A 15,103-nucleotide genomic window follows, 5' to 3' on the forward strand; every position below is an offset into this window, starting at 1 on the left:
AGCTGAGAGTGGTGCCTCATTGGGTTTGGAGGCGTGCCGCCGCAACTCTACGATCAGTTAGTTCTTGCTTGTTTTGTTTTCATCCGGTTTTTCCGTTGAACGGTCAAATTAGGCTTACGTTGATTTTGTTTGCCTTCATGCTACTTGCGAAGATTTGAAACGGTGTTCTGTTTGTGTTATGCTTCGAGTTAATTAATCAGTGCCCGAGGCGATGTTACACATAGCTCATGCACTCTTGTTTTTTAAACTAGCCGCAATTCTGAGATATGCTAACTCTTTTGATACATTAATTTGTCAAGGCTCATTTACCTTAGCTCAACGGAGTCGGAACGACGTGTGCAAAACTTGTTTGGTTGAGCCTGAGGCAAGCGAAAGGAGCCAATTCAATGAATCGATCCCGAAAGACCTGAATAACTTGGAAGGTTATGTAACACTTACCGATAAACAAGCAAAGGATAAAAAAACAAATCGTCTCTGATGAATTTAATTTTTTTGGTTTCAATGTGGAGCTCTAGACATCTCCGAAGGTAAGATTGATTTGATATTTTCCACTATCGAACACATCATACGGAACATAGTCTTGTAGAATCGGCCAAACCTTGTCTCTGAAGGTCGTCACATCCGGAAGGACACCATAAAACTTCCCATATTCCTGTACCGTGAAAAGGCAGTTCAAGCTGAGCAAATAATCCAACACGGCGGCATCAGGCGTGTGTTCTTCATAGGTCTCATCGAGATAAAGCGATTTGAATGCAGATCCTGAAAATGGAGGCCACTATCAGAAGTTTACTAGAAAGAATTTTCTGAACAATACTCTCGTCCAACTCCTCGGCGCGAACCATCTTGCAAAGAGTGTATAGCTTCGTCATGAAGGCATTAATAGTCTTCTGCACTACGTCTTGATCCTTGAGATCAATGACCGAAAGCGTCAGTTCGTTGAGATAATCTGCGAATCTCCAAACCAATTTTCGGAAGAACCTCTGAAAATAGCCATTCCATCAATTTGCACCGCACCAGAGGGCGGCTTGCACTCGTACCAACCTGATTGATGTTATTATATACGAGCACCACTCGACTGTCCTCGAATAGATCACCTGCGGCAAGATACCGCATATACTCTCCGATTGTTTCCTCCGCACTCTCGACCATATGCATCGAGTAGCCGTCAAAGTTGATCATCAGCCCAAACAATTTGATCTCGTTGGTGGATTTCTCCTGCATCTCTTTGATGACCTTCAAGAACCGATCTCGAATGGTCATGGCAGAAACCTTCGGGTGTCGGCCGACGTAAACAATTCGCTGAAAGTACGACTTTCGCCCAGCGCACAACATGTTGTCCCTCACGTGGTCAGCCAAATTGCGCCGGTTTTGGAACGACGGCAGGACCGTGTCTTCGGACTGCTGCATAAAATATGGCAGCGGCTTCTTCCGGGTACCTTTCCTAGGCGTCGTGGACATCTTTACATCGGTAGTTAATTTACTTCGCCTCTTCACTCGAAACGTTTTGCTCAACTTTAAATCGATCCAAACAAAAGCGCCGCTTCGATGTCAGTCACCCACGTAACCATGACATCAACGCGCGATGCCCATAGAAACGATGGCTGCAGGTCACTACAATTGGTACAGCTGGTGAACTTCGTTTTCCGTCAATCGCAGTGGCAAGGTCGTCGCCAAAGAAACGCACCAGCATTCCATTAGTCCATCATCGGTAGCGCGTTTAGCCACCCCCGCGCGGTGTTCAGCGCATTCAGTTGAAAATGCTAATCAATGGGATGGGTGCGCAAAGGTACCGCGACCCATTGCTTGGTTTTCTAGCCAACCGGTAACAATCGAGCGAGCGGTTCGTGTGTTTTTGTGTGTGCATAATTTACCGCTTTTGGGCGCGTGCGAACGCGGACGCGACGAGGTATTGTACGATGAGGTGCATGCAAGTTAAATGAATTGTTCAAATTGGCTCATTTAATGGAATTTGGGTTTTGCATGAACACTCTTTCTGTTATATCAAATGATTTATGTAAGCGAGTGGTGGTTTACAACTATAGTTCTGGAAATTGCTAACTTCGTAACCATGAAATGGGATCACCACTAGGAAAATGGAATTTTGAACAGTGGTAAAAAATATGGGTGCAGATGAATATTCATACCGGATTGAATTCTTTACTACACATTTAGCGTAGCTATACATACCGAACACCGGTTTGCATAAATTACTCTCGACCGATGCACCAGAAACGAAAAGCAAAATGTAATATTTAAATAGCGAAACCCTTTGTTAGCGAAAGGCGGAAAATGACTGATGGCGCCAAATTGCGATTCGCGTTGGTAACCTTCACTTTTCGAATGTGAAACATGCCATAAAAGTGAAAAATTGTTGCACATAGAGTCTCAAGATATCCACCTGACATGTTTTCCTACTTATTTGCTGAACTCAATATTTTAGAAAGACCTATTTTTTATGAATCATACACTTTTTGTTGTCAATTTTCGGAGTTTCAAATCGGAAAAAGAAAATTGATTATATCTCATGAACAGTTGATCTTAGTAGAATAGTTCATGCCGAATTCAGTTTATGACGAATAATGTTTAGAATCTATGCTTTGTAATTTTTTACGAAATGTAGCTGCAGTAGTTTTTCATAGGGCGAAAAGTTTAAGAATGGGTGTTAAGGTAAGCGTTTCATTACCAGAAACCTTTCGGAATCGTATTAGTCGACTGTTTACAGTATCATAAACTCAGCTTCTTCTGCAAACGAGCGATGTATTCATCATTTTGAATCCGTACATCATGGTTCGATTGTACATGGAGACGGAAAAGGGCCACTACTTTGGTTCACCGGATACGTATCAGCTGCTGCTCGCGTAGACGTCAACTAAGGTGCCAATGAATGTATGGGATGAAATCGGAGGAAATCGGAGTTCTAAAAAAAATTTTTTTGTTTTAAAACTGCATAAAACGTCGAGAACTACTGTCATCTCGATTTTTTTTTGTCAAAAATCGACACTATGGGACTTGATTTTTTTCGGAATATGAGGCAAAACGTATGGTTTTGGGTGCCAATAAAAAGAAATCTCGATTTTTCATTCGGAACTTGCTGCGAAATATTGATTTGCACAATAATATACCCAATGCAAAATATCAACTCAATTGGACTTAATTTACTAGTATCATTAACGTTAACATTACAGTTTTTTTGAACCTAAAAAACCCCGGAAATAAGGGTTTTCAAAAATTTATATTGATGCCAAATATCGTCGAGATTTACAGTTATCTCATTTTTTTTTACAAAATTCGACTTTTCAGATGTGCTCCCTTGCCGAGTGGTTAGCGTCATAACTAACATGCCGGGTGTTCGGGTTCGATTCCCGTTCTGGTCGGGGGAATTTTTCGTCAAAGAAATTTACTCCGACTTGCACTGTGATCACGCGTATTCTAGAGCTTTCCACTCAGAATGCATTCAAGGCGTGTTATTTGGCATAGAAATCTCAACTAAGTACTAATAAAAAATGACGCAAGTAATACTACGTTGAGACGGCGAAGTTCCTCTAGGAACGTTAGTGCCATTGAAGAAGAAGAAGAAGACTTTTCAGATAGAAAAACGACTGAGCTTGAGCTTGAGCTTGGGTAGACTGTACAATTCGTAGTTGCTCTCCGTGATTGACCTGAACCAACCAAATTGCACAAAGAACACACAGAATGACGCTTGGGACTAGCAAATCATTCTCGTTGTGCAATTTTCGGTGATTCGAGCTTTCAATGATCAATAACGACGCCGGCCACGTCCTTACAGTCACCAGGGGAAGGGTAGGAATGTTAGTATGATATTCGCCGCCCGAAAGCCAGAAGGGTCGCCTCTATAGCGTGGTTCCCTAGCGTTTATCATGGAAGGGATAGTTTGTTAGTGGGAAGGGGTAATAATCAGGATTCACTGTGGTAAGTGATGTGATTATGCTAACGCAAACTAGAGATCACTTGACGAAACGAAAACTTGAAAACCAAATGCATTTCGTAGCCGTGAAGATATTAAAGGGTGACCTGAAAAGGTCTCTGCAAAAGGATCATAACTCTGGTAAGTGGATTAATTTTGTAAGCGTGGACCCAATTACTCGTTGAAACGAAAACTCGAACATCAAATGCATTTCGTAGCAGCTGAACGGTAACCTGAAAAGTCTCCTCTGTTCAATGGAGCAAAAACTCGAAAATCAAATGCATTTGAAGATTGAATATATTGAAGGGTCACCTGATAAGGTCTTATCAGACTCGGATCGGACTTAATACTTGTGCCTAGTCGCACGTCATGCTCTTCCATTGTAATACACGGAAATCACGGAAGTTTTCCGAATTGGGACTCTAGCATCTTGAACCTAGTCTTGCAATTTATATTTGAACCTCGAAAAGGAAAACTTGATACCTGTGATTTGGATTTGTAATAAAAACTAACAATTTCTCAAGTAATCAGTCGAGCAATTATTAACGAAATCATTGTTCTTGTAGTAAGGGTTAGAATGACATAATTGAAGGAAAAGCAACGTCAATCCTCTATTCAAAAAAAAAACCGAAAAGGAGATACATACAAGAAGAACTCACTGACATTCAAGGTGAACTACTCCCAAGAAAAAACATGGGTGAGCAAAAGAGACAAATGTAAGTTTTTCAGATAGAAAAACGACTGAGTGCCAAAACAAATTTTTGGTTTTACAATTTTTTTTTCAAGATGGCAGTAAATATCGACGTTTTATCGTCTGCGACACTAGTAAATGAAGTCCGATTCTGCTAATACTTTGCATTGGGTATATTATCGTACAAATCAACATTTCGCAGTAAGCTCCGATTGAAAAATCGAGATAACCTTTTTTTATTGGCACCCAAAACCATACTTTTGTCTCGTATTCTAAGAAAAAACCAAGTCCCAAAGTGTTGAATTTTGACAACAAAAAATCGAGATGAAAAAAAAATCGAGATCAAAAAAATTTTTTTTTAATTCAGATTTCCTTTATTTGGTTTTTTTGATTTTCATAAATCTCAAACTTTGACCGCTTTGCGCCACTCTGCCTTAAGTCCGATTGAGCTGATATTTTGCACAGGGTGTTTTTGGAGGTGGTGAACATTTTTTGTTGGGTACCGTTCAGAATCATATTTCGGGCGCTTAAGGCATATGATGCAGAAAACAGATCTCAATTTTATGCACAGGTATTATTTGGTTCATATTTTTGGTAAATTAGTTTAATATGTTTTTAAGCTTTCTATTTTGGTATCAAATATAAAAACATAAAAAAATCATCGAATATAATGCTTTTCAAATCAAGCGAATAAGAAGCAAACTTCGGACACTATTTATAAAAAAAATCAAGTTTCGGACAGATTGAAATAAAATTTCGGACACTTTATTTTGTAATTTTTTGAACGAAAATTACATTAGACTTGATTACATTTTATAGTCAACTGCGAAACACTTACCAAGCAATCACAGTAACCTGATAACGATGATGAGAACTGATAAAACACGGGAGAAATTTAAATATTGATGAAGTGGTAAATTCTACGTGCTCACGCTAAGCAAACGTCAAACACAAACGATTATGAGTAGTGCTGTTGGATTTTTCCTTACTATGTGATAATTCAAATGTAATTCTCAAATGAAGTGATAGTGAAACCAAGGGATTACTCTAAAGAAGCAATTGTGATATTAATTTTATTGTGATATCATCAGTGCATTAAGCATTTCAAGATATTAGAACAAAGTGTCCGAAATATGATGTTGTCCGAAATATGATTAAGAACAGTACATTTGGAATTCGTGATGACCATTTTCATTGGCACCCTAACATCGACTCTGTTCCAACCACACGCAGTTCAAGCTTTATTTCGTAGAAGATTATTCTGTAAATTTCAAAATCTCTCGCTCTCCCCGCCTCTTCTCTCTCCCTCGCAGACAATTTTCCTACATTTTATTTTCGACTGAATTTGTTTGGATCTTATACTTTCTTAAATATCAACGAATTCGAGATGTATAAAAATTAAATAAATTTTTGAACACGGGACATGTTTTGAGTTGCAACCACTTTTAATATCAAATTAAATTTTTGAGTAAAATTTTCAAACGGTGTTTTCAGATGTAACTTTTCCTAAATAGTTCGTTGATTTTTCAACAATTTTTTTCTACAACATATTTTAGCAGTCATCTCGATTTCGAGTTATAATCTTTTTCAGAGTAGATTAATGATTTTAAAAAACGACTGTTTAAAAAAATTGTTGTAATTGAAATTGCTCACCAATAAACAACCGAATAGAACCGAATATTTGTGTTTTCCCTTGGCGTCGTACGATCTCGTCTGCTTCGAGCGAACAAAATTGCTTGTTTCTTTTCGTCTGTTATCGTAAAATCAAATCTTAAGAACAGGTCACATGCCCACGTTTGCAAAGTTGTTTACAAAATGTGACGAATCGAATTGGAAAATAGAAAAAAAATGCACATTTGCTGCACCGAGTATGATATAACATACAATCAAATCACGAAAAGGACCAAAATTTGCTCGGGAAGTGTGAAACGAATAATTGAGAAATTTGGCAATGAGTGCTCTCTAGCGGTTCTGCCAGGAAATGGACGTAAAACCGGATCTAGTTACCCCTGATTGGGCCAGAAAGTCGTGAATTACATTCGTAAAGGTGGCCGTACACTGTTTGCCCGGAGGTCAAATATTTGTTATTTTTTGACAGATAAGGTTTGATTTGATATTTGTACAAACACTATTTTGTTTGCCACTCTTCAATTTTCAACAGTAGTAAACAATATCAAACACCGAACATGGAGAAAATGAACTGAAATATTCAAGGTAACCTAACCATGTACCGACCTGTACCGACAGGTTCGAAGAACAGACTGAAAAAATATTTTAGGCATCCAATAATTGAGTATTTGCTTGTCGTGTTTTGTGTAGAATATATTTGATCAGTACACGTTGACCAAATTTTATCTGTCAAAAAGAGTCAAATATTTGGCTTCGGTCAAACAGTGTATGAGCACCCTAAGCAGTGATCTGCCTCTATTCGTGACTTGGGCAAAAATTTTGGTACCAGCATCGGAATAAGAAGTGAAATGATTTGCGAATTGCGTGAACAAATCATTCAAGGATAGCCGAACAATCAAACGGATATGTAAGCTGCAGACTCGAGATATAACTAAAAGGTCGAAAAACTTAATCAGCATCAATCGTAAAACAGTGAAACGTAAAACACTAAAACTTAAGGTCTTTTAAATTTCCAAAATTTGTGAGATATTCTAGTTTTCATGAAATAATGCAGAATTTAGGAAATATCTCAAAACATTTGAGTGTGGTAGAAATAATTTTTACTCTATGAAAGTTTATTCATTTCATTTACAACTAATAACATGTTAGACAAAAAAGTAAAATGCAGTTTCGTATCAGTACTTTTTTTTTTCGTAAATCTGATCAACTTTTAGCTGGTCTTAGTGGTCTACGTTCATCGTTAAATCGAAGTAAATTCTGAGTGGAATTGCCACTAAGAATATAGTGTTGGCGTCTCACTTGATATAAAAAATTGAAACGTCGCAAGTAATGCTATCATGATAGTGAACAACCACAAAACTTCGGTAGGGATCCAAGTATTGTATTATCAACCCATTGCAGTTTATTTTTATTCTAATAAAGTAAAAACCAGGAAGAATCAGGCAAAACGAGTGCCTGGCAGTATGTCAAGAAATGTGCCAAATAGTCTGTAAAGTCCTAAAAAATCAGGAAGGCTAAATCGGGTGAATATAGTGACTGGAGCACGATTATGGTGTTGTTTGTGACAACTCCGGACCTCGTTTCGTCCTTCAAAAGTCTATAGGTATGTCAGTGTTAATCTGAATAGTGTGTGTAAAACTAAAACTAAAAATCAAGATCCTCAATGCAAAGGAAAGCGTAAAAAGTGGCATCTCGTGAAATTTAAGTGTTTCACGCGAAATGAAAAAAAAATGATTTTAAATATACAATTCACATTTATTGATAATACAAGCACACTTTGAAACTATTTGACTATCAAGTGACTAAACACTTTGACTATGAAATGGTTTTCTTGATTCTTGGATGACAATGAACTAATTAATCATAGACTTATTGAGACCATCCATTGTACGCTTCAATATCTATTTTCACCTTGACAATAGGCCGTATGAATAAAAACAAAATTCACCTTTGCTTTACTTCATTCGAGTAGTCGAGCAGTGAGATTAAGTTTTTACTACGTTTGGTATGAATAAAAGAAACAACAAAGTATTTACTTTTCGAAAATGGATGTTTAGCTGATTTCGTATGAATAAAACAGCATTCACCAAGTATTTACTTCGTTATTATCAAGTATGCTCATGAGCATACTTTGGATCTGAAGACATTATCATATGTGTTAATGTTATATCCGATTTATGTGTAATGCTGCTATCTTGCGCTTAAAGCTAACGATCCGCATTGATGGTATTGAGCTTCGTTTACTAGTTTAGGGGAGCGTAAAAAAATTGATTGATTTTCAGGCGAAATGAACACGTTTTTAAAATTTAATTATGAATGAAAAAAAAACCTTTCCGTACCAATTTAGCATTCTGTTTAAATGAAAAACACTTTTGTTTGCAGGTGGTGAAAAAATCTTGTACGAATAATGTTTTTGAAGACAACTTTATATTATAGTGAAAAGTTTCAGTAATTATGTTAGAAATGTATAGACAAAGGGTTAAATAAAAGTCGGAAAAAAGTGTTTTAAGTGATTAAATAACATGATGTGAACATTTTCATTCAAATTTGAAAACTGGCTTCGTGTCTTCTAATATGATAGGTATTACACTAACGAGATAGGGACCCAAACTATGGTCCCTAATTGAAAGTCGCCACTAGACGTCGACACTATTCCTTTTTCATCGCGCGAATTCATGCTTTGTCAAAAAAAAAACGTTTTGAAACGAAACCTAAACAATCAGTTGATAGATGTTTGACAAAGTAAAAACTATATTCGAGTTCGAAAATCAAATTAGTAAAGCAAACTTTTATTCATACGGATTCAAGTAAATACTAGGAAAGTTTACTTTACTTGGAAACAGGCAGAATAAGTAAATACTTTTTTTATTCATTCGACCTAATATCTGTTTTTTCACCTTGACAAAAGCTTGATTTCACAACGTAACAAACATTCTTTTTTCATTATCCCTTCCGTTGTTTCTATTCTCGCGGCTGCATAAGTTGCCCGTTATTGACAGCACGGTTAGGTAAGCACACAAATGGACGTCAACAAATATAAAAAAGATTACACTTATTTCTTTTTTTATTTCTTATCTAAATTATCTTGGCAACCGAAATACATTCTGATTGATGAACCTCTGCAAATACCCATAATACCGCAAATTGTATTTAATTCTTTCGTTTTCTTTCAAGAAACTCTAATAACTGATTTATTTCAAAAGTTGAATGTAGATGTTTGAATATATGATTTCTTTCAAAATTATTTTCAATAATAATCGCTTCATCTCCTAGAATTGATGAAAAAGAAACCGCGGAAGAGGAACTATTTTTTTAAACACTGTAATTCTGAAAATAACCCGGATCTCAAAACTTACATTAGACTCATATTCTTCAATGTTCTCTGTCACTAGAGTAGCTATTCCATGGAACATTCAATTTCGTGTTCCATGGCCCAGCAAGGAACAATAAATAATTGTAATTGGTTTTAAATCATCCGTATAGTAATATGGAAGAATAAAAATACGAAAAATGGAAAAATATACATTTTCATAATCAAAAAGGGAAAAGCAACAAGTAGTTTATCCACTTCAACAAATATTTCTTACGGGACATTTCTCGATGAAACAATTCTCTGCAGCAGGATAACTAAGTATCACCAAATTAACCCCGAATGGTCGGAACTCACATGAACCAAACTGCGGCATTTTATTCATTGGCAGCAATTTACTACTTCTGTTATTGATTTTTTTTAACCGAAATAACCAGACGACCCCCGGGGGCACTCAGTCGGCATATTTTCGTAGAGGCCGAACTACTGGCTAGTGAACAGCGACGGCTAAAACAACAAGTAAAAGTTGTTTTCGAAGTGTATCAAAGCACAACCGCAAAAAGTAATTTGGTTTTGGCGGAGAAAAAAAACTCTGATCTGTGCTGTAATGGAAACATATTTTTGTGGCTGTTCTTGTCGATTTTGGACATCACATTCCGTAAAGATAGGACGAATGTGACTGAAAGGTGGTCACTAAAACAAGGGCATATGTATATGTATTTATGAATTTGATTGCATTAATTTGCCACATTAAAACATTTGCTTGATTGAAACATAGTCTGTAAGCTGAACAATAACACGAGCTCGGAAAGCGTTTCATCATCGAAGAATGAATCAAGGAGAAGAATTATGATTATCTTCCAATAATACGGAGAACGATTATTTTAACTGCTATTATTCGATGATCATTAGGGATGACATCATGGTATTGAACAATTGATTTTAACGTTTCAAGATCAACTAAACGATGATTGCTCGAATCCATTGGAGAGCAATGCTTACAAAATATGGTTTATGACTCGCCCTTTATAGACATCGTGTGCTTTGAGGCATAGAATTCGTGAGGCTATAAACTGCCACAGCTATTTTATCGGGATTGAACATCACTAACTGAAATGAAATTGGAACAAAATAAGTGATGCAATGAAAATTTTGCTATCTAATAGAACAGAACAGAACAGAACAGAGTCTAAATTAATCATAAGTCTGTAAAATTTTCATTTTGATTTCCTCAAGAAAGTAATATCAATTTTGAAACGAAATGCGTCAACAAAGCAAATATTTGGAAAAACGAACTTACGCAAGGTTTCAAATTTTCCTGCTTACTTTTATTTCCATACAAAAACAAGTATTTGCAATGATGCGATAATACGTAGCCCCGTTCGGAGTCGGCATCATTTCCGCTGTTGCGATCAGCGAGGAGCAGCTGCTGCAGCATCGTAAACTCACCTTGCGTACCCGGTTTGGCGCTGATCTTACTTTCACTGTCAACATGCGGTGACCATATCGATAAATTGCATCTCTCCTGCTGATACTCGGAACCAATGTGGATCGTTTGCATCGGCCACAAAAGTGCAGTGAAGTTTAAGTACTGCAAAAAAGAGGAACACAAAACAAACATATTTCAAACTTTAGTATTGATCATGTAATTCGTGATCCATGACCATCTCAAAACATAACTACTGCTCCTCGAACCAACTTTGAGAAAGACATGTAGAGTTAGGTCATAAAGTTTGGTTTCACTTTCCAGCGGTTGTATGCATCCCGCGATGTTTTTGCAATGACAAACGACGCGCCATTGCGGGTAATGGAACTGTAAACATCCGCCTTGCATTGGGCGTTTTATTTTGACCAATTTCTGATCGGGTGGAAATCGTTAGCGGAATACCGTCGCGTCGGATGTCAATAAAATTAAACGTTCCGGGGGATTGGGCGGGTGATTTCATTGATTCATTAAGCTTTCGATGTGCAAATTTTTTATAGTTTTTACCAGATGAGCTTTCGAAGAAATGGGACGGAGAATGTAGTAGGTCTGACTTCAAACACCGACGAACATTATCCACTCCATCTGGAACTTCGAATAAGCTTGGTTGGACTAGGATCAGATATGAATTGCGTAAATCGAAGCTGAGCGTGCGTTTGGAGGCCGACCTAACGCAATTCATGTTTTTCATTCCCAGGATGCGTTATTCGGAGAAAGTACCGTTTGCAAGCGATTCCAGAATCAGCTCAGCCAAACTGTTAAATGGAAGTGCGGGTGGTTCTCATATTTTCGTGAAAAGTGGTAGTTTTGATCTTTATCGTAAAATATTAGACCCGTATTTTTTATTTTTTTATTAGGGTTCCCATTTCCATTTAAAGGTGATCCAAGAAATCAACTTTTCCCCACATTCTTCCAACATTGACTTTTTTCAAAAATTCATAACTTTTGAACTACTGAACCGATTCAGATTTTGGACATTTCAAATTGAAGCCAATGAGTTAGCTTTCTGTGAAAAAATTTTATATTTGTGAAGAGATCGGATTTTGTTTTCGTAATCATTCATCGTATATGTTTTTTATCGATTTCATGTCCTCGGGACCAAGGGCGCTATACGTTTTTATATATTTTTTTTTCTTGAAAGCTGAGTTTCTTTCACATAACATATCCAAATATCAAAGAAGTGTTTTCTTTTCGTTTTTGAGTCATGATTTTTCAAAGTTAGCATGTTTTCTGTTTTCGTTCAATAATTCTATGCGGTTGAAATATATAGTGTCCTTGGTCCTGAGACCACTAAAACGATAAAAAACAAATACAATCTATAATTACGAAAACAAAACCCAATTTCTTCACAAATGTAATATTTTATTACTATAATGTTAGTAAAATGTCAGCACTTTTGTCGTGGCGTCTAGCATCAGTATGTATTTTCTAATATTCTACGAACATGATTTTACTTATATTAAACTAGATTTATCTCGAGAACGGTTAGTACTAGGATAAAAGATATATTTTTTTTTTCAGGTTGAATCGCATTTAGATTCTATCTTTCACATTACTTTTCTTAAATAGTTACGTTTTCACAAAGTATTGAAATTTTATAAATTTTTTTCATAAAATTATATCTCGACACGGCACTACTACAGGTCAAACTTTGATAAATTATGAGGGCTTTCAAATATACAATATACAAAAAAAATAAAAAAAAGGGAGATGTTTTGATATATAAAAGTTTTTAATATTAAACTCAATTTTAGAGTAACATTTTTTTGCAGTGCATTTAAAATGCTATTTTATGCTAAATAGTTTATTGATTTCCCTACAACTTTGTCGAACATCATTTTTTAATCAGACATCTGGATTTTCAGACATGGTTTATTGAATGAAATATCAATGACTTTTAATACACCCTTTTGAAAAATCAGTCGTAACTTAAATTGATTATATGATAATGAAAATTGTGATTTTAGGTTGTTTCCATCATATGTATAGTAATGCATCGAAATCCGGAAATCCGGAGCGCTTACGAATATAACTTCAACTACTATAAAATATTGACATATCATAGCATAAAAAATTAGCGTTCCTGTAGAATTAGAAGGCCTTCATCTAAGTTATGAACCACAGAATCCCACAAAACCATGTTATATTTGTTCAAAAATTGAAATTTCTTTCATCGTGTCGTGTTTTTAAATCCGGACACTTTTTTAATCATGCTTTGAAATCCGGACACTTTTGCTTTTAAATCCGGACACGCTACAGACGTAGTTATAAACTTACCCACGTACATACAAACGGGTCATAAAATTGACCCCTTCCTGTATACCGAAGAGTTTTGTGATTTCCCGGATTGAAAATATTTGCTCCACACTCCATACTCCAGAAGCCTTAGTTTCTAACCTACCCTTATGTAACTCCTTCAATGAGAAATTTAATCGTCAACTTTTGACCGTCCGGATTTATAATCATTTTCTGAATGTGCTTTTTATTCCGGACATGGGTTTGTGAAATTCACATTGATTTTTGATTTTTGACATTTTTTTTTTTTGTTAACAGCTAGGTACTATGTTTGATACTAAACTAACTTGACACAACATTAACTATCAGTCACATTAATTCAACATGCCAAAAATATCATGGTTTTGACATGATATTGAATGTAATGAAAAAGTGTCCGGATTAAAAAGCGCCCGGATTCAGAAACATCACTGTACCATGTTTCAAAAAAAAAACGGAGTAGGTCGAGTCCGGCTGCCGGCTGATTTGGCATGGAATTGTTCCATATGCAGCCAGATGCAGATGAGTAAATTCAGTTTCCGAAAACGTTGCCTATTCCAATCTTGTTGTATCCATTCTGCATATGCCGTTGCTACCGTCTCGCCAAATAAAATTTATTTTGAACTTAGATGAATATCAATTTGTTGCTTTTGATATCCAAAGTATAAATAACAGCGAAGTTATGAACCCCACTCAATGTCGCATTCATTCATTATAGCAAATTTTCCCATGCAACAGCGATATGAACAAAATGAACTCGTTTGTTATTGTCATCAATATAATGAGGGCAGTGTGTTTCAAGCTGAAAAAAAAGTCATTTTCTCGTGAATATTTCTTGATATTCTAAGACACTGATTCATGGGTCTTCGTGGCCAAATGTGGTTTGTATCCGCTTACTAAACGAACGATCGTGGTTTTGATCCCAGAAACCCTCAATTACAAACTACTAAATGACATTTTTCAAGTGCCAGTGCCGAATGAACTTGAATATTATAAAAATATATCTATATGTTGGATACAATATTAAATTGTACTCATACACTATGGCATAGTTTTTGCGGCATGTGTCCATATTATTACGTTTGATTCGTACTCACCATAACTAGAACATTTTTAACAAAGTAAGGAAAAGAGAATGGAAAGTGATAAATGACTAACAACAACTGTAATCTTTTAAAAATAATTATTGAAACGAAAGAAAAAATGGATCATAGTAGTTGAAAGAGATATCACAAATAGAATAGTTTCATTCGTCAATGTAAAAAAAAATATATAAAATAAATTGTGAAATGAAATTTTTGTGATATTCAATCCGTGTGATTGACACAAGGAAGAATTAACCCTATCCTTAGTAAAATAAGAACTAAGAAAAAAAAGATCATCCAAGGTGAATTCGGGACATCGAAGCTGTTTTTCACAGCCAGTTTACGTGAAGCCAATATAATCAAAACAGAAAACAAGAAGTGGTGGATTTGAATAGACAGTTTTACACGAGTAATAAATTTAATTTTTATTAAAGAGTTTATCTGTTAGCCAAGTTACCCTTCCACCAAGCCCAATAATTACATAGCCTCGGAAGCCTCAGTCAATCAGCGGGAAGGAGGTACTCTTAAATACAGTTATCTATGTTTTAATCAATGGTGCACCCGTGGCCGAGTGGTTAGCGTCTCACATTATCATGCCGGGTGTTCGGGTTCGATTCCCGTTCTGGCCGGGGGATTTTTCGTCAGAGAAATTTCCTTCGACTTGCACTGTGGTCACGCGTATTCTAGAGCTTGCCCCTCGGAATAT

At 36.2% G+C, this 15,103-nt stretch overlaps 2 protein-coding genes across 2 annotated transcripts in view; one reads left to right on the plus strand and one right to left on the minus strand.

Moving 5' to 3' along the window:
• LOC129765019 (uncharacterized) overlaps positions 1-15,103 on the plus strand; it is a 61,838-nt gene that overhangs the window by 31,081 nt on the left and 15,654 nt on the right. The window lies entirely within an intron of this gene.
• On the minus strand, positions 485-1,657 carry LOC129765021 (uncharacterized). Its single transcript, XM_055764804.1, has 3 exons — positions 1,042-1,657; positions 815-980; positions 485-759 (listed from the first exon to the last, which is right to left on the minus strand). Exons 1-3 carry the CDS (start codon positions 1,456-1,458, stop codon positions 512-514), a joined length of 831 nt encoding a protein of 276 aa, XP_055620779.1. The 5' UTR covers positions 1,459-1,657; the 3' UTR covers positions 485-511.

The sequence above is a fragment of the Toxorhynchites rutilus genome, chromosome 2 (genome assembly GCF_029784135.1).
Source record: "Toxorhynchites rutilus septentrionalis strain SRP chromosome 2, ASM2978413v1, whole genome shotgun sequence".
NCBI lineage: Eukaryota > Metazoa > Arthropoda > Insecta > Diptera > Culicidae > Toxorhynchites > Toxorhynchites rutilus.